This window comes from Siphateles boraxobius, unplaced genomic scaffold, assembly GCF_051911475.1.
Source record: "Siphateles boraxobius isolate OS27281-9 unplaced genomic scaffold, OSU_SipBor_1 12, whole genome shotgun sequence".
In the NCBI taxonomy this organism is placed as follows: Eukaryota; Metazoa; Chordata; class Actinopteri; order Cypriniformes; family Leuciscidae; genus Siphateles; species Siphateles boraxobius.
This window is the reverse complement of record NW_027508722.1, coordinates 13,831,594-13,857,047: the sequence shown is the minus strand read 5'-3', so window position 1 is coordinate 13,857,047 and position 25,454 is coordinate 13,831,594. Positions and strand designations below refer to the sequence as shown.

Genomic DNA, 25,454 nt, shown 5'->3' with positions numbered 1-25,454 from the left:
CAAAACATCTCCTGAGAAAAATCACATGGTCAACCTAGTCCTGGTTATTTAATTTTGATTTAGTCTTATTTTTCTTACCTTGTCATTCAAGGCCAGGGCACTTTTTTGACATTTCTCGAACATCCACATCCCGCGCAACCACGGTCTCCCAGGAACATTCATTATTGCTGCGTACATTTATCCGTGTCAGATGCGCATGCGCGAGCGGTGCGCGATCATGGTCGACTGACAACGAGATTAAGCAGCTGAACAAAAATACGGCCGTGTTCCGATTTTTCTCATCTCAGCTCCGCCGAGACAAAATAGACATGCCATTTCAAAAATCTTTCATTTATTGTCAGAAATATGTTTTCAAAAGCATCACTTTCATCAAATTGTATGTGACATAATTTCCAGTAGGCAACTGACTGCAAACGAGCAGGCTTATGTGCCGGGGCTGAGCCCCGGAGAGCCCCGGCCCAATTTAACCACTGTATATATATATATATATATATATATATATATATATATATATATATTAACGCCTCGCTTTGCTTCAGAAGGACTATTACCCCCCAAACACAAATTTTTTTGTGTACATTTTTTATTATAACTCTGATTGTATTCGTCTGAAAGAAAAATGTCATACATCTAGGATGACTTGAGGGTGAGTAAATCATGGGCAATGAGTTCCTCAAAATAAGACACGCATGCATCGCGTGAACGACTGTAATATGTTGTTAAAATAAATTGATGAATCGTTGTGCTAGTATCCTGCAGAAACTGAGCCTGCATGCTGCAGACGGACGGACGTCCGGACGGACATTAATTACACGGGGTCACACACACCCCTTGCACGGATCGCTTGCGAAAGCTGATAATCATTAGCAGCAACATGCAGTGCACGAGCACAACATACAGCAGCTGTAACCGACGCTTTCTCTCTCAAACACGCACTTCAATGTTGAAATGAGCCGACAGGCCAATGTTGAAGGAATTCCTCAGCCTTTCTTCCATTAGGGGATATTCATAGATAGGCAGAGGCGGATGGCGTCTTTCTTTGCTGCGGTTGTCATAACTAGCTGCAGGAGACGCGTTGTGGCTGATGCGGGTCCTTCGTTCCGCACGTTCGCGCCTCTCTCTCTCTCTCTCTCTCTCTCTCTCTCTCTCTTTCTCATATATTCCTTCCTCTCCTCATCAGCTTTGCGTTGTTACTAGCAGAGCTGCTCCATGGTTTGGCCGCAGGGGAGGTATCAGAGAAAAGAAAAGCTTTGGGGAAAACGAGTTGGCAGGATCATGTGTTATTGCTCCATAGTTGCAGATTTCATTGACAGATTTAAATAATCCCAAAATGTATTTTAGGCAGAAACCAAGAAATGAGTTTTGCATGTCAGTAAATGCATGAGTGGGAAATGTTGAAGTAATGATGCAGGGAATGTTTTCGATTGTATGTCATTACCAATGGCAGTCCTCAAGCAATGGTGTTGTTGATAGATAATACTAGGAATCCCAGTGGAGGTTTGTAAACTGAGAATATAGAAAGCTTATTACCAGTTTAATTGATTTGTTTAAGGTCTGGCTATGGTTGTTATGAAAGAAAAGGATCCTGTTATGTATAAATGCGGTCCATTCACTTCATTTTTAATGCAGAAAAGGAGAAAATACAAGTGCATGAGAAGTTTCATTTTTCGCTGTGTGTACAGAAGTTGTAGGTGAACTTTGAGAAGGATGTAAATATAACAGATTGATTTCTTGGCTCAAAGCAAAAGAAAACAAATTAGTACGGTATTGTATACTGTTATGGAAAAATTAATTCTATTATGATTTTATTAGAATTATGAGTTTCTTTGGCAACACTAGCAAAGCCAAAATGAACCTGCACAGTCACAGCTGTCTACAGTGGTCACTTGGTAGTCGGAGCTCTCAGAAAATGTCAAGTTTACAAGTTATTACTAGATCTACAAAGATGTGAATGCTTTTTAAAAGTCAGAATCTTGTTATTATGGTGATTCCGGAATGTGAACTGATTACACATCCAATTTTCCAAAAACTGTTTACGTGAATACTTCACACGATGGGCATTTTGACATAATTGTGTGTGTCAGCGAAAGTACATAATTTATTTCTTTTTTATGGCCTATTTGTGCTTAATAACTCTTTTTAGCAGCATGCATGTCCGGCATGATGCCCTATTTATTCATGCATGCACTCTAACGTGTCAATAACTTTAAAGTTGGTATAAAACGGAAGTTGTGATAGTATTTTTTTTCTTTATTGTGATGTATATTCAAATAAACAGCTAAACAAATTAGGGCATGACTTGATTTTGTCCATCAGGAATTGACTGGATCGCGGTTTGCTATTGCTGTGATCTCGTGTGTAACAGCCCATCAGAAAATAGATGAGATGTTGCGGGAGAAGGTATTTTGACGAAATATTATGAATTAGAGAAATCATTTATAATAAACAATGCAATATTCCATAAAAAATATAGTAAATTATGATTTTATGGTGACTGTGCAACAGATAAATATACTGCGATATAAACGATATAGCAAAATCTCTAAGGATAGACACTTTATATAATCACCCTGAGATATATTTTCAGACCGCTTAGCCCTAATGGGACTTTTCACAATATACAATGTTTCAAAGCAGCTTTACAGAAAGTCAAACTGTAATTGTAACACAAGGAAGTAGCAATATATTCTTTGTTACATCTACAGGTGTTTTAAACAAATTTTTTAGAGAGCTCTACCTGTCACTGGTCGGTCATTAGACTGCACACAGGGATGGCTACGATTGTGTTAAGCATCTTTAAAGCAAGTCTTCTGGGGTGTTTCAGGTAAGTGGTGCAAGCAAGGGCAACCAGTGAACCCACTAACCTGGCAAATCCAGCAGTATGACCTTGTATGACCTCAGAGCTTGCATAAAGTAAACCAATCAGATTAGAGCCTGCCAGATCAAGAAATTTCTTTCCAGTTTTGGGTGAAATATAGCAGACGGGTTATACTTTTCACCAGGTTAATGAGAAAATGTATAAAAAAAATTGATATGATATCAACCATTCACATCTCCTCATCAACCACTCTGAATGCCCAAGCAACCACACACAAAAATCCTTTCAGAAAACAATAGCAAACACCACTCAGGGTTCATTACCATGATTTAATGGAATAAGATGGAATTTCATGGAAGAGATGGAATGATTTAAATTGTTTTAGCCATAGGCTACATATAAAAGAGAGTGGAGGCATGTTTCTTTACAGTACTGTTTATGTGATTGTATAATTTGTACCTTTGTTATACTATTTCAGGATTCTCCATCCAGCTCCGACATTCAGTAAAGCAGCTTACTAAAATACACATTGTGCCAGGAAACCTGCAAATTGCTCAGTAAGCTGCAAGTTCCAACTCTGTTTGGCATGATTAAAAAAATCTAACACGAAAGCTTAGAGAGATTTACAAAACCTCAACCTGAACACAGTGAAAACAAAACAAAATGTTTTTTGCAACCGATGGATGTGATAGTTGAGGCATTGTGAATCCACAACAATTGTATGGCATATGGTTGATATTAATGTGAGTAATTCAAATCCCAGTTTGCAATGCTCACGAATACAAAAGCGTAAATGCAGTCACTTTTGTTTAGTCTTTATCTATAGCTGAGATTTAGGGCCATTACAGTGTGAGAGAAATATGTGTGTGTGTCCGTCCGTGCTTGTATTGTTATACATGGCACAGGCACACACTGCCTTGGGCACCTTAAGATTTACATCAAGAAAATATGTTTTATCTGAAAGAGGTGATTAATTCAATGGACAGGTCAAAGGTCAGAAGCCAAGGAGGAACCAGAAAATCACAATCGCTATTTAACGAGGAAGACATGAATAGGGATTAAGTGCTGAGAGGAGAAGAAAAAGAGCTACTACAGACAACCCTGCAGAGTCAACAGGCTGACAGTGAATATTAATGCTTACATTTTTGTTTAGTTATTTTTCTATCAGACATCCAGGTTACAAAACAATGGGACAAAAAGTGATAGAATCATCAACCTGGTTCAGTGCAGGTTAGCTGAGTTCATCCAAGGTCATTAAGGGCATCTGACACATTCACAGCTTGAACTGAACTGGCTGCTGTATTCTAGGATACTGAGTGGATAAAGACCATTAGACGCTGCAGTACCCTATTATCATTTCTTCAACTTTAGTGACATTTAATAATAATTGCCAGTCTTTATCAAATCAGTCATATGGTCAGGTGTTGCCTAGTGCGTTTTTCTCCAAATAGCATTTGAGTTAGATCAATTAATGGCATATCACCAGGGGTTAAATTATATTCTAAAAAAAAAAATCGATTTTATTGTCAATTTATTCAATTTCCTGTATGCTAGAGTCTGTTTGATCCAGTACACACACTCCATCTCCATTTTGATGAAAGTCCATTCTGGCTCCAAACTTAAAAAAACAGAATGTTGACAATATTTCTCACAGTTTGGACTTTATTTATCAAAATTGTGACTTCATATCTCCAAGTGTGCCTTGTCTCTAACAAAGAGGCTTTATAGTTCACAATTGAATTTGAAACTCCTTTTCTAGGAATTTCATATTTACTTCTTGCAAGTGACTGTATCTCAGAATTTGGACTTTTTTATTGTTACTTTATCTCACAATTGTGGCTTTATTCCTCACAGTTGTTAACTTATATCTCACAATGCAACTTTATTTTATTTTTTTAAAGTCCCCCTGTGATAAAAAAACTAGGTTTAAGTATTGTTTATGTCTATATGTGGTGTTTAAGACAAACATTGTGCAAATTCATATATCAGCACCATTGCTGAGATTTTCTCCTTAAAACAGCAGTGAACCAAAAGCCCTATTCGCACTGGATTAGTATTTTCTGGGAACCTCGTGTGATTTAGAAATTACCCCACCACATCTGAATTGGATAAGCGAAGCCTGTGATTTTACTCAAATTTACTGACTTATCTCCCGGATATGATGTCAATAGGCTATTGCTTGGAAATGTCTTGTTATAGGTCTAGCTGTATGCTATATTATAAACAGAAGAATGTTCTTTACCGCATGCTGCTATACATGTCATCCATCTCCATCTAATCATTATTTTTGTTTTTGCTCTTCTGATGGTTTTCAGCTTTCTCTTTCTGCAAATTGTATAGTTGTATGGTGTATATAGCGATATTACCCAGCATCAAAACTCTCAGCCTCCATTCTTCGCAAAAGATGGATAAAAAAGCGCACAGGAAACAAAAAAATTATATACGACCCCGCCAAATCAGAGATGCCGATTCACACAGGACTAATATGATCACAGGACCTCGGTGTTCGGCTAAATATGATAGGTCATTTGCGGGGGAATTTTTACTTTACAAATTACAGACATGGCCGATTCACGCGGGATTAAGATCACAGGCAAAATCCGCAATTATTACAAATGACTAGAGGTCACCAGGTAATACTTATCCCGTGCGAATAGGGCTATAGACAGTCTCAAAACCGCGGTTTGAAATTGCGGGTGTTCCCGACGTCACAAACTTACTGTAACAACCAATCTCATCAAGGAGTAGATCTCTGAGATGGTGCGAGTGAGTGGAGGCGGGGCTAATTTGCATATTCGTAGAACCATGTATACTAAATGAAGCAAGTGGTGTAGGGCTACATTCAAGCTATTTTAAAGCATGAAGAAATTCTTATCAAGGAAAAAATGCTTAAATATGTCATTTTGGTGATCAAAGATGAGTTTTAAGGGATAAAATGATTGACTACACAGGGAGACTGTTAATTTACTAAATGATAATTTTTCCCTCTTAGACAGAAACAGAATTTCATTTCATATAGCAATTGTCCTCCGCAGAAAAGAAAAGAAAGTCAAATTAAACCTTTATTATGTGTGCTCGGATCCCACACACTCCTCTTGTAGATGTGTGCTCCACCTCACTTTGCAGCCAAATTTCATGCAGTCACAAAAAAAGGTCATATCTTGCCTAGGTCTCCTGAACCACTACCAGATTTTATGGCCCCCACCTCCAAAATCTCAATGTAACCTCTGCATATCCACATTAGTAAATACACATATTATGCTTTATAGGCACAAATTTTGGTTTTAAAACATGACTTTAATTGAACCATATACCAGATAGACAGACACATATCTTCATAATGTCTGGCTCCTGATTTTGACAGACAGAGAGTAAACTCTAAAGGGACAGAATAAAATAGCTGACGTTAGTGTATCAGTAGGTCAGTGTGTCACAACGTTAGCCATCATTCCAGTGACAACAGAGATACTCTGTCATCCAGACAGAGAGATCAACTAACAGTTCCCTGCTCAAATATCTAACTGCACTGCTTTCTATTTCTTCATCCTCGTTGTATAACACAAACATCAGGCATATATTTGGTCGCACTAATTATTCTAGTAATGCATGAGACATTCATACACAAATAAATGGTAATTACTTTTAAAATATTATTATGATTTCTGTATAGGAAGTTGGAGTGGGATATATCAAAAGGCTCATCACTTTTTTAAATAGCCAATAGTCTTTCATTTTACATCGCAGCCATGAAATATGATTTGCTATTCGTTAAGTTAAAGGGGTCCTATTATGCTTTTTTACATTTTTAACTTTCTTAAAGGGATAGTTCACCCAAAAATGAAAATTGTGTCATACTCGTCCTCATGTCATTCCAAACCAGTAAAACGGACAGCCTACGCAACTACAACTTTCAAGGCCACTTTAAAGTGGTAGTTGCATTGCTGTCCATGGAGGGACAGAAAGCTCTCAGATTTCATCAAAAATAGAATTTGTTTCAAAGAGGTCGCATTTGTCTGCCACATACATCATTGAGGCGGCTTCATTTCAGTAAACTGACCACTACATTCTAAATTCATCGAGAAATTACAACAATTTACACTTCACTGGGAATAATCTATTCTTGTAGACCTCAAAAACAAAATAAAGGCTTTATTTAAGGGCATAATAGGTCCCCATTAACTTTTAGAAGAACATTAGATGGCATATATAAGGCCTCAAAACAGACATTGGCTCTCAATAAAAATAAAAGACTGAATCTGCTCTGAAATCAGTTTAACAGCACTTATTTTAATCTCATCTATTTATCAACATTGTTTAATTAATTAAAACAGTGTATCTAGTGCCACAAGTTTATCTAAAACCATTATACCATCTCTAAAAAAGAAAGGTCACCAACACCAAAATCCTTTCTAAATATCCCACATAATTAGCACAGTTTATGGTTAAACACCCGAGCCCATGTCAGGGCTGACTACGAAAGAATATTACTCATTAATAATGTGAGAAATCACCCTGAGACCGAAGCTGTATTTAAGCTTAATTAGCACAGGGCCTTCTTTAATTAAGTTTTTGTGGAATCGGGATTAGTCTATGTAAGGAAGGAGCAAAATAAATAAATAAAAGGATAGGATTCGTTAATCATTCAGAGGGAGGCCTGAATACAGGTGACCTGTTTTCCACTGTATCCCTTTTATCCCATCATTTTTTAGGTGATGGACTGCATAATTATTTAATTATGATATTAGGGGACTTATGAAGTGGGCCACTAATGGAATCTATAACAATGTTGTGCTACAGTGACTGGGGGATACAAAAATGAGTTTGTCACTCTCTTTTCTGTTTACTTGAATTCCAGTTTAACTCTCCCTTGCCACCTCCACATGTAGTCTCCCTCTCTCTCTTTCTCTATTGTTGTAGTGTTTTATCAGTAGGTCAAGCTGTGCTTATAATGAAAGAACAGCATGAACATAGGCAGGTGAATGGTGTTGGGATCTGATTCAATTACGCTTTCAATGCAGTCATTTTCAGTTGTTGAATGCACTAACCATTTGCTCTCATTGCTAGTGTTTCTCTAGGTTGCCTTTCGTTCACAATAATCTTCACAGTGAACAGTGGCAGGAAATGACTGTGATGGAGCATAATGTCTTGTATATGTACAGATTAAATAATTAGGTGATGTCCAGTGACGTGTTTAGGTCCTCAGCGTGCACTGCAGCAGTTCTTTTTAACCTTCAGAACTACCTTAATTCTTTGTGGCATAAATTCAACAAGGTTCAAAATTCAACATTCTTCCGAGATTTTGGTCCATATTGACATGATAACATCACGCAGTCACTGCAGATTTGTCGGCTGCACATTTATGATGTGAATCTCCAGTTCCAGCACATCCCAAAGGTGGGGATATGGATCTGATGACTGTGGAGGCCATTTGAGTATAGTGAGCTCATTGTCATGTTCAAGAAACCAGTTTGAGTTGATTTGAACTTTCTGACATGGCGTGTTATACTGCTGAAAGTAGCCATCAGAAGATGGTTACACTGGTCATAAAGGGATAGACGTGGTCAACAACAATACTGAGGTAGGCTGGGGTGTTTAAACGATGCTCAATTTGGCCCAAAATGTGCCAAGAAAATATTCCCCAGACCATTATTACCACCAGCCTGAAATGTTGATACAAGGCAGAGTGGATCGATGCTTTCATGTTGTTTAGACCAAATTCTGACCCTACCATCTGAATGTCACATCAGAATTCAAGACCAGGCAACGTTTTTCCAATCATCTACTGTCCAAGTTGGTGAGCCCGTGTTAATTGTAGCCTCGGTTTCCTGTTCTTAGCTGACAGGAGTGGGACCCGGTGTGTGTTCTGCTGCCGTCCGTCTGCTTCAAGGTTTGACATGTTGTGCATTCAGAGATGCTCTTCTGCAGACCTCTGTTGTAACAACTGTTTATTTGAGTTACTGTTGCCTTTCAGCTCGAACCAGTCGGTCCGTTCTGCTCTCACCTCTGGCATCATCAAGGCATTTTTTCCCACAATACTGCCGCTCACTGGATATTTTCTGTATTATGTTCTCTGTAAACCCTAGAGATGGTGCATGAAAATCTCAGTAGATCAGCAGTTTCTGAAATAATCCAACCAGCCCGTCTGGCACCATGCCATGTTCAAAGTCACTTAAATAACTTTTGATCCCCATTCTGATGTTCCGTTTGAACTTCATCAGATCGTAGACCATGCCTGCCTAAATGCATTGAGTTGCTGCCAATTGATTGGCTCAAATATTTGTTAACGAGCAGTTGAACAGGTGTACTTAATAACGTGTCCGGTGAGTGTATAACAGTTGCTATAGGTGAACTGCTACAAGGGTTATAAATAAATTGAAATATTTAAACTAATAATTAATTGCATCTAATGCTAAAATTCATAATCTTAAATATTTACATATTGAACCCCCAAATTAATGTAGATATAAACATAATCAACATAAAAGAAGTAGGCTATATTTGCTAAGTCTTTTTACCAAATACTTTCATGGACAGTATTGCATCGAAACCAATACTGATACTGGTACTTTCAGATCATGTGGATAATTTTAGCTGTTCAACATTGTTTAAAATTGAATAGGCCAGATAATTATAATATTATATACAGTATATATATATATATAAACTATTATAATAAAGGCTGTATTTAGCTTTGCTATTGTTTATGTGAAATAATTCCTGAAGATGCTTCTGTGTTTTTGTCATTACTCTATTTGCTCTCTTTGTGTGAATGAGAGCTGTCTGGGTTTTTTTTTCTTACATCAAAGCTTATTTTATGCATTCATTTTCAAGCTGTATGTGTTTTTCAGCATTACTGGTTACACACTTACAGTAGATATTTTTTCAGTATGCAACAGCAGTATTGAAAGTTGTGTTACTTATTTCTGCATTCTGTATAAAGGGTATCACAGTACCAGTTGTGTGCATTCACATTTGCATGTGCCCACCAATAGGCCTATTGTTTCTGTACTATCACCTATTATGTTGTAAAAGTGACAGTGACATGATTTGAAGACCACATATGGTAACCCATACTCAAAATTTGTCACCTGCATTCAACCCATCCAAGTTAGTGCACATGCATTACCAGTCTGACTCTTAACCACTAGTCCCCAGAAATATTGCCACATGGAGTTTAGATTGCTTAAAAGCTTATGAAAAAAGTTTAAAAAAAGTTATGATCATCATAACATAAAAAAGTTATGATCATCTTTAGTCAATCTAATGCTTAGATTAGTTTTCCCTTGTAACACAGAGCAACTAATTATGTTCTGTAACCAATTCTCAGCCAAAAGCAACACTAATCACTATAATGGTGATGTTCAAATCAAACTCTTTACCACTAGTAATTTAGGAAGAAGTAGACATAGACTGGATTGATTAAATTAGTAAATTTCTCAATTTTTTAAAATTTATTTACTTTTTTTTTTTTTTTAGATTGCAGCCTCATACTCTTCCAATGACAACATGTATTAACTGCTTTTACTTTTTCTATTATTAGTCTCAAGGCACCCCCTGCTTTAATTTCCTTGTATCTCCTCTCTCCAGCAGCAGATGGAGTTCCCGTGCAGAAGGATGGGGAACAGGTAAGGAAACTGCCGATTACACCTACATACTAAATTAACCAAACCTCCCAACAGCGCTGACACACCCTACACCACAAATTCCTGTTTAGGGGAAAATAGCATCCTGCTCCAAGATGGAGGCTAAGGTGTCCAGAACAGAAAGAGATTACCTCAGTTATGGAAGTGAGCCAGCTCTCCTCCGTAACCGCAGGAAAACATTGCTAGCACACCTAGTTAACCGCATGTAGCTAGTGCTTACCAGAACTGGCTTGTAATTTTGCTGTTCTAGTGGTTAGCATTTATTGTTGGTTAAGTTTGTGTGTTCTAATGCCTCGAATTCTTAAGAACTGACCCAGAAAGCAGGCTTATAGTATTTGCCTTCAGCTGCAGTGACTGACACTGACTGATTCTGGGTCTGTGCTTAAGGGTAAGATGATGATTTTGTTCAATAGATGCTCAGTTTCACAAATGACACATCACATTGCTTGCTTTTATTTCTTCGTCTACTCTCCTCTCTGTCTTCACACATACTGTTGCTAAATCTGAGAGAGTAAGCACATTCATTTTATCTCACACAAAGCATACATATGAGATTTTCTCCCTCTCTCTTTTTTTCTTCTTCTAAGCTTTGAAGCTGATTCCATTATCAGACACGGGGTTTGCTACATGAAGGCTGAAAATATAAAATTCAAAAGGTCTCTTCATGAGCATGTTCCTATCAATAAGTAGGCTAAATACACACACCTTCGTCATCTGTGTCACCCCCTTTCTGGTTCTGAAGTACCTGACTGAATCTGAAAGTAAGAAAACAAGTGATAATCAGTGTGACAAGATTTGAGGTCAATTCTTTTTTACGTAGAGCCCTACCGACAACAAACAAACGACTTTAGATACGTTATGTAACTTATTTCTGAATAAAACATGATATTAATTTAATATCTAGCCATTTTAACCATTTTAAACACTACATCAAGTCCCTGCTCATAATCACTCTCACGGTACTTTAATCGGTTGATGGCATACATTGATCAGTCTGCACAGCGCCTCTTCAAGTCGAACACACCCAAGGTGCGTTCTATTCGACCGTAAGTGCATTCCGGCATCTTTAGTGAGATTACAATCCGAAGGGAGCGAACATGTTCAGTTCGAAGGGCACTGCGAACGGCATAGGGAATGAGGGAACATCGATACATCACTTCAGAGAGAGTGAAGAGGGAAAATAATCCGACTGTCATTGCGCACGGCGTCACCAGTCGGAACTAATGATGGAGCAGAGCTGTTGAAAGAGTTTTTTTCTGCGATGGAGAAGTTTACATATGCATTTGAGTATTAATGCATTTTTGTTGTTATTATTTTTACAACTATATATTCATCGTCATCTTTATAGTTATCGTTCTTGGTGTGAATGGGCCTTAATCCAATGTTTTGATTATTATAATGTGTGTTTTGTGTTTGTATAGGCCTATTTACAATTTTAAATTTGAGAGTAAAGTAATTACAATGTTTATGCTATATAATCTGCGTGACCCCGACGTTGCCTTTCTTTGATGAGGGTGCAGGGCGTTCCTAATGAGTGAAGTCCACTTAAACGGATATCCCATGCTCAGGGAGTAGGGAGCAGTGAACACTGTGTAGGGACCCTTGTCAATTAGAATGCACCTCTAATGATTCAAATGACTGACTTATAACGACAATCATGTGTCACCGCCTACTGGTGTAACAATGTTAAAATAATAATAATTCCAAATTCTGGTACACCGAAAGATGTTTCAGTATACGAGATAGGCTATTATCATTTTGAAGAAAGCTAATTTTTTATTTATTTTTTTCGTTTGGAGCAACATGCTGATCTGTGGGTCATGATCATGTTAAGAAAAGAAAACTGTTCATTTTGATTTTTTTGTTTAAAATTTCCGTTCTTCAGGAAGTACTAAACAGTTCTCAAATCATTTTAACATTGCTCTGACTTCATATTACTCAGCATCTAATTCAATCCACAAATACCATGACAGCACTGACAGCAAATCACCCCTTAAGCACCACAAATAAACTTCTGTCGAAAATGACAAAATATCCTCAGGATTTTGTGCTAGAAATACAAAAGATCTCATCTGTAGCAAGTAAGCACAGCTCTCTGGGAGTGATCTCAGCCCATGAACCTTAGTATATATTGCTTTACCATTGACACTGGTAAAAATAGTAAGTTGACTGTACTCGACAGTCCATTACAGCATTCACTCTCTGCCCCACCATGACTGCAACACAGACTGACTACAGGTGTTCGCATTCTTTATTACCGTGTCAGTGTTGTTAAAACAGCCATACATACAACACTTTTTTTTATAGGCTGTATAGGAATAGTCTTGCTCTCAGCATAAGCTTTGCTTTTATCTGTGCAATAGTCTGTCTATGCAATGGGTGTGAGGCCATAGTTTTTCATGTAGACTTTTTTTTCTTCTAGAATGCTCTTGTCTGTCTGCCAAAAGCAAACTTCACTATTACTATTGCTCATACTTCTGGTTAGGGATTTGAACAAACCCTAAACCTTAAATATTAAACTTTGGCATGTAACTCATCCTGCACCGTTTCTGCTGCAGACATGAATGATACATCAAATCTTGTGGCTTGTTGAGGAGAGATGTGCTATTACTTTTCTAAACAATTGGGGTTGTGATTTTTCACAGATAATGAAACTGATAAAACTTTCGTAGGCTCAGTCTCTAGGGGCCAGGATGTCATAAAGACTTTAAGACAGGCTTTTCTGACTTGGACCACCTAACAACCACCCAGAACATGCTACTAACTCCATAGCAATTTGATAAAATAATTCAAAATAACTTTGCAGCCACATATAAAACCAGCCATCGACTTTGTGATATATATTTGATCATATTTGTCATATTTTCTTTCACAAAAGTTCAAAATCTAGTTATTCCCTTGCCGCTATCAAACTCTGTCATTGATAGTACAGAAAAATAAACAAAATTAAATGAAACATTCACCCAAAAACAAAAATGTATAATTTACTCACCCTCTTATTCCAATAGCCCTTTTTTTAACAAAAAAAGGAGAAATTGTTAAATAAACCTCCGGTTGCTCTTTTCCATTCTATGACAATAAACTGAAGCTTTCAATTATGTATCATCTTTGAGTGAACAGACCAGAATTTGTTAAAAAATAAGTTATTATTCACTGAAAATCTTGACATCCACTATAGCTTTCTTTGGCGCCTTCATAAAAGGTCATGAGAAACGTTAGTAATGTCCAATTTACTTCTCTTTTGAGTCTGATCTTTTTAACGAGTCAGATAAACCCATTTTGAATGAGACTGGTCCAGTTCTTGTTCATCTTAGTGATCTGGTCACTGGAAAGGAAGTTTATCAGTAAATACATTTTGGTATATCATCATGCAGAAGACAGTTGTACGGACAGCTTTTATGATACTTACATGGTGACTGAAAGCTTCAGTTTCAGTTCATTGTAAGTGCAGCGACCAGTACATTATTATGAATATCTTGTTCTTCAAAGAACAAAGAAAGGTTTGGATCAAACTAAAGATGAGTAAATAATGACAGAATTTTTTATTTTTTTTTGCTGTACTATTCCTCTAATCACAGCTTTATTCCACCTCACTGTTAGTTCGACCAAAAATTAGTTTCAATTTGATTTTCTTTCCGTTCTTTTTTATTTCTCTATTTCTCCTTCAACTTCACATGTTTTTAAAATGCCTTGTTCTGTCACGATCTCTCTCCTCCTTTCTTTGTGGCCGTCTTCTCTTGCTCTTTTCTCCTCTTTCTCTCTGTCTATCCCCATCCCTCTCTTTCCCCATCCCTCCTTCCTCTCTCTCTCAGCATGGCCGAACAGACTTTTCATGGGAAGGAATCAATGTAAGTGTTGTGAATATCATTCCTCCATTCCTTTCCTTTTGTTACTTCCTCTGAATCACAGTAGATGTCTTCTATCTCACACTCCATTCCCTCGTTGGATCTGTCTCTCTTTTTGCGATGACTTGTTGGTGTGCTTTAGTAGTTAGTAGGCCTAGTTTATTGCGGATGCAAATGACAAAAGACTACACTTCCCACCATGCAAATGGACAGAGATTAAGGCTGTTGGGAAATGTAGTTTCACAACCTCTAGCAACCACTGTGTTAACTTTCTACCCAACTTCTCTTGTCACCTCTTTCCTTCCCATAAAATGCCACACTCAAAAATTTGCATTTCATTTCTGCTCTGGCCGCCTCCTGCTCCACCAAAACCATCTATTTCTTCACCTTTCCTGTTTTCTGTCCCATTTTTCTCTCTTGAATGCCTTCCTTCATTTCAGTTGTCCATGGAGGACACGACCTCAATCCTCCCTCGGCTGAAGAAGCGGAACTCCAACGCCTATGGAATCGGCGCTCTGGCTAAGTCCTCTCTGACAGGTGTGTCAGGTGTGTGTCTGTCCTGTCAAATGGTAAAATGACCCCATGTTGACTCCAGACTGAGTTGGAGGAGATGGAGCCAACATGGACCCTTGTGGGTTTCCCTTTTCACCACCCGTTTCCATCTACAACACTCTCCAATGGCTCGTGCCATTGGTGAATTCCAAGATCCAAATAAGAATAGATCCCTGACAAGCGATATGCTTCCCACAATGCATTGTCATATGGCTTTCCATTTTATCCTAAGCAGTGGTTGATGGGAGCGGAAGGTTTTTGTATGTTAAGTGCTTGTGGAGTGAAGTGGGGGGATTCAGCCCGTGTTGTCTTTAAATATTGTGTTTTCTCAGACTCCTGTATCTGTGTTTTTTGTACAGTTATGTGCAGTGCAGTGTGTAGCCTTCTCTGAAAGATCCTCTTCTTGAACTTTAATAATTCATGTTCACCATTTCACTACACATTACCTAAGAGCTTGAGAAATCTCTGAATTAGCTCTGTATGTTTGCAGTAATGCATGGGTTCAAAAAATACAGACTCAATTGTTCAAGTAGCAAAAAGCAATTGTATCTTATATAAGCTCTCCACACAGATTTCGTGGTTATTAAACAGATCGTTACAACCCAGGTTTAGTCTATTACAGATGTAGCTTCATTGAATAAGCTGAAACTAATAAAAGAGAAAATGTACGAGAGCAATGAAGGCTATTATTGTGTGTAGTTCTTCATTAGTGAGGAAGGATGTCATTTCAAATTCCCATTCCTTTCCATTGTCACTAAAACTTGATTATTTCTCCATAACCATCCATTACGGAAGTCATTTTTTCATTTCCTTACATCAAACAAAAGTCTACACATATTTATCACCTGTAGACACATTATAGCACAGCAGCACTGAGAGATTGGGTTGGACATAAAAAAATCTGTCATTTAGAACATTAAACGCATAATTAAAAATACTTTTCATAATTTTAAAAGAAAAAAAATCAATGTAACAAGTCGATTTTCATTTTACAATATCTTTACATACCTAATTTCAAAAGTGAAAAGTCTAGACATTTCTAAAAAAAAAAAAAAAAAAGTTCATCAACATTTTTCTAGTTATGACAAGGTCTAAAATACTTTAAAATTGAAACTATTTTTTGAAATATTTACCTTACCCTTATGAAGTAAATTGCAAGACTGGAAAGTCATGCGAACTCATGGGTTGAAAAAATGGCATGCCTGATGAATGGTCTTTGCCTATGAATTGTAATTTTGAATTATTAAAAATATTAACACTGGTTAGCCTATACCAGTGGTTTTCAATCCTGGTCCTGGGGACCCATCACTCTGAATTTTTTTTTTATCTCTCTCTTTTATAACACACCTGATTCAGATCATAAGTTCATTAGGTGAGCTAAGGGTACGTTTACACGACAAGATTGTACTCAAAACGATCCCCATTAGGACAGATCCACTAAAACTACTAAAAGTGTATTTTGTTGATGGGCCAGTAGTTAGCAATGTCACTTTGTAAAGAAACACTACGCATAGACTGAACACGTAATGCACACACTGTATCAATAAGTTATGACATGTTTTTACATTGCTTTAACTTATAAAAAAAAAAGTTGAAAATTGCTTAAATTATTTTTGATAAGTTATACAAGATTCAACTTAAGTCGTTTTAATGAGTTGAAATGACTTAAATATCCAAGTTAATTGTACTAAAAATTTAGCCAGCAACTTTTTTTGTGTGTTTTTTTACAGTGCATGCGCATGATGTCACCGTTTTCACAAATTCGTGGCATTGGTTATAAAAAAGTGCACTTTAAGACCTGTTTTCAAAAGTTTGAGTTTTCAGGCCCCCAAAACGGCATTGTCATGTACATGAACAGTCCAAACCCTGAGTGTGTCAGATAAGAGAGACATAGAAAATGTGCAGAGCGGTGTGTCTATAGGACAAGGGTTGAAAACCACTTGGCCAGTCGATGACATAGTTCTATATAATAATCTGTGAAACTAAAACAATCATAACATATAAAAAATACAGTAGAAAATGATGGGTGCTTTGTAACTCAGGCCTTAAGAACCTCAAACAAGTCATGATTATTTGTAGCACAATCTCTGAGAATGCTAATCTATTCCTAATTTCCATGTTACATCAACCCCCGTACCTACGCTGAGTCCGAATATGCCTACTTCCATACTATACAGTAGGCAAAAAACAGTATGGGTGCCGATTATGTCAGAATGGTATTCATAAAAGAGTAGGCAAAAAGTACCTAGGTACTTCCATCGAGATTCTGAAGTGTGCATTCGATGCACATTTTTTTATCCCATGAGGCAACGGGAGAGGATCTGTGAATGGAGATGAAGCGATGAACTGACACTGTAGGTCAAATGACAATTAAAACATGGCGGATGTAGTACGTCCGAATTTTATTCATACTACATACATTCATACTATATAGTCAAATATACTATATAGAAAGTACTTTTTTAACAATTGCAAAGTAAATTTCAAACCAAATTTAGTACCTACTATATAATATGCGATTTCAGGCGCAGCACTAGTCTCTGAGCTGATGTAATCTTGTACTGTAAAGCTATTTGACTTAATTAGATTAATATACTTAATCTTGTTTATTCCCCTCCCTCTCTCCCTAATCTAAAAAACGTCTTCCTGTCACTGTCTTATCATCCAACCTCTGTCTATTCATCCATTTCAGGAGTGTCTCGCTCCATGAAGGACAAGGTGACAAAGCCGACAGCGATGGCCCAGGGGCGCGTGGCTCACATGATCGAGTGGCAGAACTGGGGCATGCAGACGGTGGGCGCGGGGGGCGTAGTAGGGGGACGCACCTCCAGTCTGCACCTGCAACAAGAGCGCAAGCTGGAGAATGACGCATACAGCGACCTCAGTGACGGAGAGAAGGAGGCTCGCTTCGCTGCAGGTCAGAGACACATATACACATGATTGAGAGAAAGGCCCACGCAAAATCCAGAAGTAAGCTCAGAAGTAAGCTATACTACTGCATGTTTACATACTGAGTAGTAGGCTACTACTTGATTTGACATCTATACTAGTGAATCGTTGTTCGACACTGTCCTTATCAAAACTAATCATGGCTTACTTTTTTCTTTTTTTTAACCTTTAATAAACTCCTAACAACTATTATCATTATTGCCATTATTACAGTATTAATGTGTTAATGTAAATGTGGTAAACACATGGTTTTCTTTCGTTTGTTGAACATTAAAGACTACATTTTAAAGAATGTTGGTAACAAACATGTTTGGTTACCATTGACTTCCATTGTATGGACAAAGAATACTACAGAAGTCAATGGGAGTCGAAACTGTTTTGTTACCAACTTTCTTCAAAATTTATGTTTAACCGAACCAAGAAAATCATACATATTTGGACCGACGTGAGAGTGAGTAAATGATGATGAAATGTTCCTTTTTTAGGTGACTGTCATTTTAAGGGGTTTTTATCAATATACTGTACAGTATATTGCAAGTAATTTAGAGAGTAATGCATTCCTTTATTTAGCAGCTTTAAGGATAGAAATAAAATGTTCACATGCAACTTCAACATGTACCTAAACAAAATGTAATTACACTAAAATTCAATATATTCTGTGTAACTTACAATTCATTTTGTCTCAAAAGTGCTTAACACTAATACAGTGTGACTATTCCTTACAACTGCTATATCGGCTATCAACACAATATACAAAAATACTCAGTGCACCTTTAATAAATTTTCTGTTGTGAACCTTTATGCTTTATGATGCTGTAGGCTACTGTGTTGAATACGCAGTCTTGCTATTTCGTACAGCATCAGGTGTGAGAAATAGCACTTCCCAAATTAAGTTCACCTGCTACCTGAATGCATCATCATACCTTATTTATGACTATGATTATGCTGGGAATGTGTCTGGGAGGTTTGCTGCGCATCTCGTATTCATGAAGTTCAAAAGAACAGCATTTTTTTTAAATAGAATTTTTATGAAACAATGTAAAAGTCGTTACTGTCACTTAATCACTGAATCAAAAGTATAAATTTTCTTTAAAAAAAAATAATATAAAAAACATGACCCCAAACTCGTGTAGTGTATATTTTAATCTATATTCGCCTGGTTTCACAGACAGGGCTTAGAATAAGCCAGGATTAGGCCTAAATTAAGTTAGGACATTTAACTAGCTTTTATAAACGTGCCTAAGAAAAAAACGTTGGTGGTGAGCATCTTGAGAAAAAAAAATGACATATTTTAAAATATGTCAGTGCAAGTTGCTTTCAGTTGAAACAGTTCAAACATGCATTTTACTGTAGTCTGGGAAGCCTTGTCTGTGAAACCGGGAGATAAATTACTAAATAATGGCTTAAATACAGGATGGTTTAGGGGTTAAGGGTCAAATTAATATTAGTCAAAAAACAGTAATATTATAATGAGCCTAAAATACCCTGTACAATCAGTAGCTGTATAGCATCATTAGCATCTGCGAGACAAAGACAACAAGTATCAATACACAATATGTATTAAAAAATGAAACTGCTGTGCTCTCACTGATTCTTACTTTAAAACCGTGAATTTTGAATCCTGTCAGGTGTGCTTCAGCAGTTTGCGATCTCGGAGGCGACGCTGATGGCCTGGAGCTCTATGGATGGGGAGAACACAAGCGTTGGATCTAATCAGGGGAGCGTAGCCCACCTGAGCGAGGCCAACCAGGAAAGCATCACCAGCCGAGGTACTGACTGCATTTCCCAGCATGCACTGCAAGCTCAGAGAATAATCGTACTTCTTCCTACTGTGCTTTAGTCTGGAAACCTAGGAATGAAATCAATTTAGTAACAAAACTTCCGTGTCACATTGTGAGCCCTGATGAGTGCTGTAATTATTCAGGCAACTTGCTGTCATCACCTGCAATCACACACTTTCTTTCAACAACTTTGCCCATTTTGGCTTCTCAACTCAAAGAATATGTGTAGAGGAAATGTTTGTAATCCCTGACTAATTCCTTAACGACTGAGAAATTAGGGCTTTTCCTTTGTTTTTTTATTTAGGCCTATGCTAAAAGGTTTCTTTCCAAAGAAAACGTTATATTGAAAGCCCTCTAGAGTGAGGGTGGGATTACTAAATTGCAGCTTATTTGGAATGCAGTGCACATTGGGTTTTGAATAAATGAATAACTAAAGGTCAGGGACCCGTGACTCTCAAGAGAACAAGAACTAATCCACTGAACAGTTTCAGTACAGCCTTACAGACTCACATGAGAGCTCAGAACAATGAAAGCCATCTACATGTTACAGACAGATAACGTGATAATTATGTCATATGCTAAGGCAGAGGTGTAACAAAACTGTAACTATTTCGCAGCCCCAGGGGTTTTGAACAAAAGGCTTGTGTAAATCCAGTTGACTTTCTCTTGAACATATGAAACATATCTAATAATAATAATAATAATAATAATAATGGATTTTATTTAAAGATGGAGCGAGTTCCATAAACGAGGGGCAGCGTAACTTAAAGTTCTAGCTCCCTTGGTGGTCACGGGTTTACAGGGTAAGGCAAAAGAAATTGAGAGTGAAGATCATAGAGATCTGCAGGCGCTCCAAACGACATTAATAATTTGGAATTCACTTATGCTTGTATTACTGACATAAGCAATTTGAATGTTAAAATCACTGAGCATAATTATATTGGAAGACATAGAATATATGAAGGTCAAAAACTTCAGTTCAGTTAAAAAAGTGGCGCTGGCCTTTGAGGGGTGGTAAATAGTGGTGAGAAAAGTAGGGATTGCCACATTGATTTTTAGGGCAATGGATTAAAATTAAGAATATGTAGGCACAGTGTAAATTGCAGGTTAACCACCACAACCAATTAATGTGTAGATTAAAGTGCTCAATATGTAAATATTTAAAAATTTCTGTCTTAAAATGCGTTAAAATAACATTTATTGGGGTTTCTTCAAAGGTAGCATGTTTTTTTACCCTAACTGGGTGATGACGTCAATTTTGAACCAGTCAGGCATGAGAGGGGGGAGGAAATTGCCAGAAATCATGGCCCTCAAAGAGTTATCAATGCTTGGTGTTAGGAAAATGACTGGAGGGTTGGCCTGGTGTCATGGTGAGTAGCTAGAGCTAGCCTAGGTTAACCTGGTGCTAACCCGGATAACATTAGGGAACAAGCCAAAGTCTTTTCAAAATCTTGTAGTCTGAAGACATTATTTACTTACATGGTGTTAGTAGTCCTAATCAGAGCTGTAGAGATGCACACACTGCACAGGCACAATGGCGCTTTTGCTGGCATCTGCAGACAGAACGCGATATTGCGTGGGCTAAATCGCAACTAATTAGCGATGCTCATTGTCAGAAAGAAAAAAAGAGATCGATGTCCCTATCTGTGTTTGACCGGTGTTTGTGTGGGCTATGCCACCCAATGGACTCAGCAGTGGAGAGTATGTGCTGCCGTGAGGTGAACGCGATTTGGAGTTTAGTGGAAGCAGCTCGACCCGCACTGCGACCGGTGTTCAGACAATTTGTGCTGCCTTGCCGAAAAATGCTACCCAAGCGCGAATCGATCACAGAGAATGTCGATTCATTCTCTACTGTTTCCATAATGGTGTAAATCTCACAATATTATGACATCGTTATTTCATTTAAAATTTGTATGGGGAGCATATTTTGATATTTTAAATGTACTAGCAATTATCACATTTGATATAACAAGTAAAAATGACATTATTGTTTATTATATGAAATACAATTATAATAAAATTCGAAGTTATGAGTACTGTATACTGTACTGTCTGTTTTTATTTTTAAATCGGTGTGAAAAGTAAAAATTATCATCAAATAATCCATTACCTGACGTGCCTCGCGCAGCATCCTGGTTTTGACGCATGCTGCCTGAACCCGTTTGTTTTGCGAATAGTTTGCACTTATTTCAGGCAGAATCACGTTAATCTCATAGCTAGCACACACGAGTATGTTTACAATTGGGTTATTTCATTCATCAACACCATTTTTGCTTTCTGAGTCAGGTCTCCTCCAATATAACCGCTAGCCTACTTGCCGTTAGACTAACGGTAACTCTAAGCTTGGAGTCCCTTTTATGACGTCACGCCCAGCCTAGTGGAAGGGAAAGGGAGTGTAAAAAGTACCAACTTTTCACATTATATTCAGCATTTTGGTATAAAAAAACATACAAAACAATGGTGGGCGGTTCTCATCTTTATTTTTGATAAGCACATAGCGTTATCTTCGTGAAAAATTTAACCTGCAATTTACACTTTAAAGGGGCGGTAAAACGGATTTTTTCGAAGGCTTGCCTTGATTGTGTTTTGGGGTGCACTGTAACATGTGTTCATGCCTCGTTTTTAAAAAATTGCATTATTTTTCATATATTTTACCTTTATTCTACACTGCTCTTCCCCTCCTTGTAAAACCGGTCTGATGGTTTCCTGGTTCTATGAAGCCAGTCCCTCAAAACTACGCAATGGGTTCAGATTGGTTAGCTGGCCCAGTGTGTTGTGATTCGCTAACCGCCTAGTGCACGTATCCCGGAAACGTCGCGCCCCATGACGCCCCAAGAATTTCATATAATCGTTCAAATTATACTACAGTCCTTAAAGGGATTTTTTTTGAGTAAAGACTGCGGATCTATTGATCGTTTCTGACTGTATGTCACCGTTACTTTTGTATTTTTAGAACGATTGTAGACAAATATCTGTCGACAGAACTATTAACCCAAAACGAACACTAAACATCGGCTGCCAAATCAAACACAGAACCATTTTTAGCATGCCTGTAGATAAACAAGCGATAAACAATACATAAAAGCTCTAATCTTTGAATAATTTACACTATTCCAAGTTCGCTGTTGAGATTTAAAAAAAGTTTGTAACGATAGGTGTTTGTCAGATAACGTTAAGTATGAATGAGCATTTAACAAACCAGCAGAGCCAAACAGCGTTGTCATTTGTTTACTTCCTTGCTACAACGTACAATTAACAATACAAACTAGGCCTATTACAGGAAAACACATCGACGAAAAATAAATCATACTTACAAGTTGTGGCCCGTAAACAAAAGCTTCTGTTTTTAAAGTTGGAACTGCTCCGTCTTTCAGGACAAGCCGATGTGTGAATCATGCATTGAACTCGCGAAGATTGTGAAAGCTTTCCTCCGTAACACGTGCAGTACAGAGAGCGAGTTTTGGGTCATAATTATGAGGGGCCGAGTTAAAAATAAATGTTAACCATTGATCCCTAACTCGCTCGTCCCTAGGAAGGCTGAACAAAGTGGACCTGCAATCAGGATGAAAATAACAGCAGCGTTTCGACGGCATTGCGACAACTCATCTCCAAAACAGCAATATAAAATAGCCTCGCCCTGCTTATTAAGTATTCCCGGAGGAGGGGTTTATGTAAATAATGGGATTTGCTGACGTCAGCAAACCCGGAGGAATGTCGTGTAGTCCAAAACCGGCTGTTTGCTGTAGTCCTTAGAAATTGAATTTTTTAAAAGCAAATATCTCCCTTTGCTTTGAACTTTGAGCGCTGTAACTTTGCAGAAGTTGTTTATGCTCAAACAGCAACATTACTCACTAACTAAAGTTAGAAAAGTGAAATCGTGTTTTACGACCCCTTTAACTGGGATACTTTTCCTTTGTCTTTATGGAGTATTGCTTCCCTCCCTCCCTTTCTCCCTCCCTCCCTTTCTCCCTTTTCAGTGGCACAGGGTTTACAGACAAAAGCATGCCCCGGAGGAACAGAGTTGTTCAAATGCAGGAAATCAGCGGGTTTCTCATTTAGACAGGAAATCAAACTTACGGTCAGACAGCAGGTCGTACACCAGAGGCCTTTTGTTTGGAGAGTGATCGAATATTAAGTAATCCAAAAGAGAGATTGTTTTACCAGCATTTTTCCCACCCGATCTGCTAAAAATAAAAAATATGAGAATGTGATGAATTTTAGCACCAGATAAAGGGGAACATTTTCCTGAGGCTATAAAATATTATGTATTATATATATTATTCAAAGATTTGGGGTCGGTAATTAATTATTATTATTTTATTTTTTAAAGAAATCTCTTATTCTAACCAAGGCTTGCTTATTTGAATTTATTCAAACTACTATTATTAAATATTATTAAATGGTAAACGTGTGAAAAATTATTACAATTCAAAATAATTGCTTTCTATTTTAATATATTCATTTGATGCAAGACTGAATTTTCAGCATCATTACTCCAGTTTTCAGTGTCACATGATCCTTCAGAAATCATTCTATTTCTCACGAAACATTTCTTATTATTATCAATGTTGAAAAAAGTTGTGCTGCTTTATTTTTGTGGAAACTGTGATACAATTTTTCAATGAACAAACACTATTACATTATGTATCATTATAAATGCGTTTACTGTTACTTTTGGTCAATTTAACCCACTTTGCAAAAAAAAGTAAAATATTAAAAAAAACTTCTACTGACCTAAAACTTTCAAACTATTATTGTATTATATTATATTCATGAAAGGGTGTGGCTTTACAACACGCACGGCACAGGAGATTCAAGATTTCCATTACACGAGAGTAGATGTTAAAACTTCATGCTGATTTGTACTCGGCTTTCGCCAAGATAATCACCAACTAAGACGTAGCTTTACAGTAACCTATGCTTCTCCATCCATTTACGCTTCTTTCCATCTAGTGACGTGAATCTTCTGTCTGGTGTTAATACAGTGTATTGCGCGTCAGCACACACAACGGCTGCAACCACAGTGCGGTCCCCCATAACAACCCTCTGGATTGAGCGGAGTAGGGAACATCTCTAGGGTCTTCAAATGGGCACCTTCCGTCCTCAGTGTTTCGTCGACTAGCCCACGACACCTCAAGAGGGCTCGACAGTGACTCTGGCGTCCCAGAGTCACCCCCTCCGTCCCCCACTCAACTCAGCCCAGCTTACTGACCTCTACTTCCCTCTTGCTGCTGAGACCTAACCACAATCTCACAATCTCTCCGCAACCCAACCATACGCGCCAACCCGTTTGACTAAGGCTGTCGAGCCCCACTGGTGCGTTAATATGCAGTTTCAGTGGCAACGGTTCCGTATGGCATACCACCTACCACAAAACACAATATTTGCCCAACCACCCGTCATTCACGCAATATACACAGGAACGTAATGACTGTAAATACTATACAACCTATACAAATAAACCAACAGTTGCTGCTGAGACCTAACCACAATCTCACCGCAACCCAACCATACGCGCCAACCCGTTTGACTAAGGCTGTCGAGCCCCACTGGTGCGTTAATATGCAGTTTCAGTGGCAACGGTTCCGTATGGCATACCACCTACCGCAAAACACAATATCTGCCCAACCACCCGTCATTCATGCAATATATACAGGAACGTAATGACTGTAAATACTATACAACCTATACAAATAAACCAACAGTTGCTGCTGAGACCTAACCACAATCTCACAATCTCTCCGCAACCCAACCATACGCGCCAACCCGTTTGACTAAGGCTGTCGAGCCCCACTGGTGCGTTAATATGCAGTTTCAGTGGCAACGGTTCCGTATGGCATACCACCTACCGCAAAACACAATATCT

The 25,454-nt window shown here is 37.9% G+C and overlaps 1 protein-coding gene across 12 annotated transcripts in view; it reads left to right on the top strand.

Moving 5' to 3' along the window:
* The window catches only part of fam131bb (family with sequence similarity 131 member Bb), a 77,085-nt gene that overhangs the window by 28,283 nt on the left and 23,348 nt on the right, over positions 1–25,454 (top strand). For 2 of the 12 annotated variants that reach the window (XM_077208527.1, XM_077208601.1), the window contains exons 2-6: positions 10,406–10,443; positions 14,274–14,309; positions 14,747–14,852; positions 17,551–17,775; positions 19,436–19,576. In XM_077208527.1, coding sequence (XP_077064642.1) covers positions 10,406–10,443; positions 14,274–14,309; positions 14,747–14,852; positions 17,551–17,775; positions 19,436–19,576 — 546 coding nt within the window. The remainder of the gene's footprint in view (positions 1–10,405; positions 10,444–14,273; positions 14,310–14,746; positions 14,853–17,550; positions 17,776–19,435; positions 19,577–25,454) is intronic. The other 10 variants (XM_077208575.1, XM_077208550.1, XM_077208568.1 and 7 more) reach the window with 6 other exon arrangements.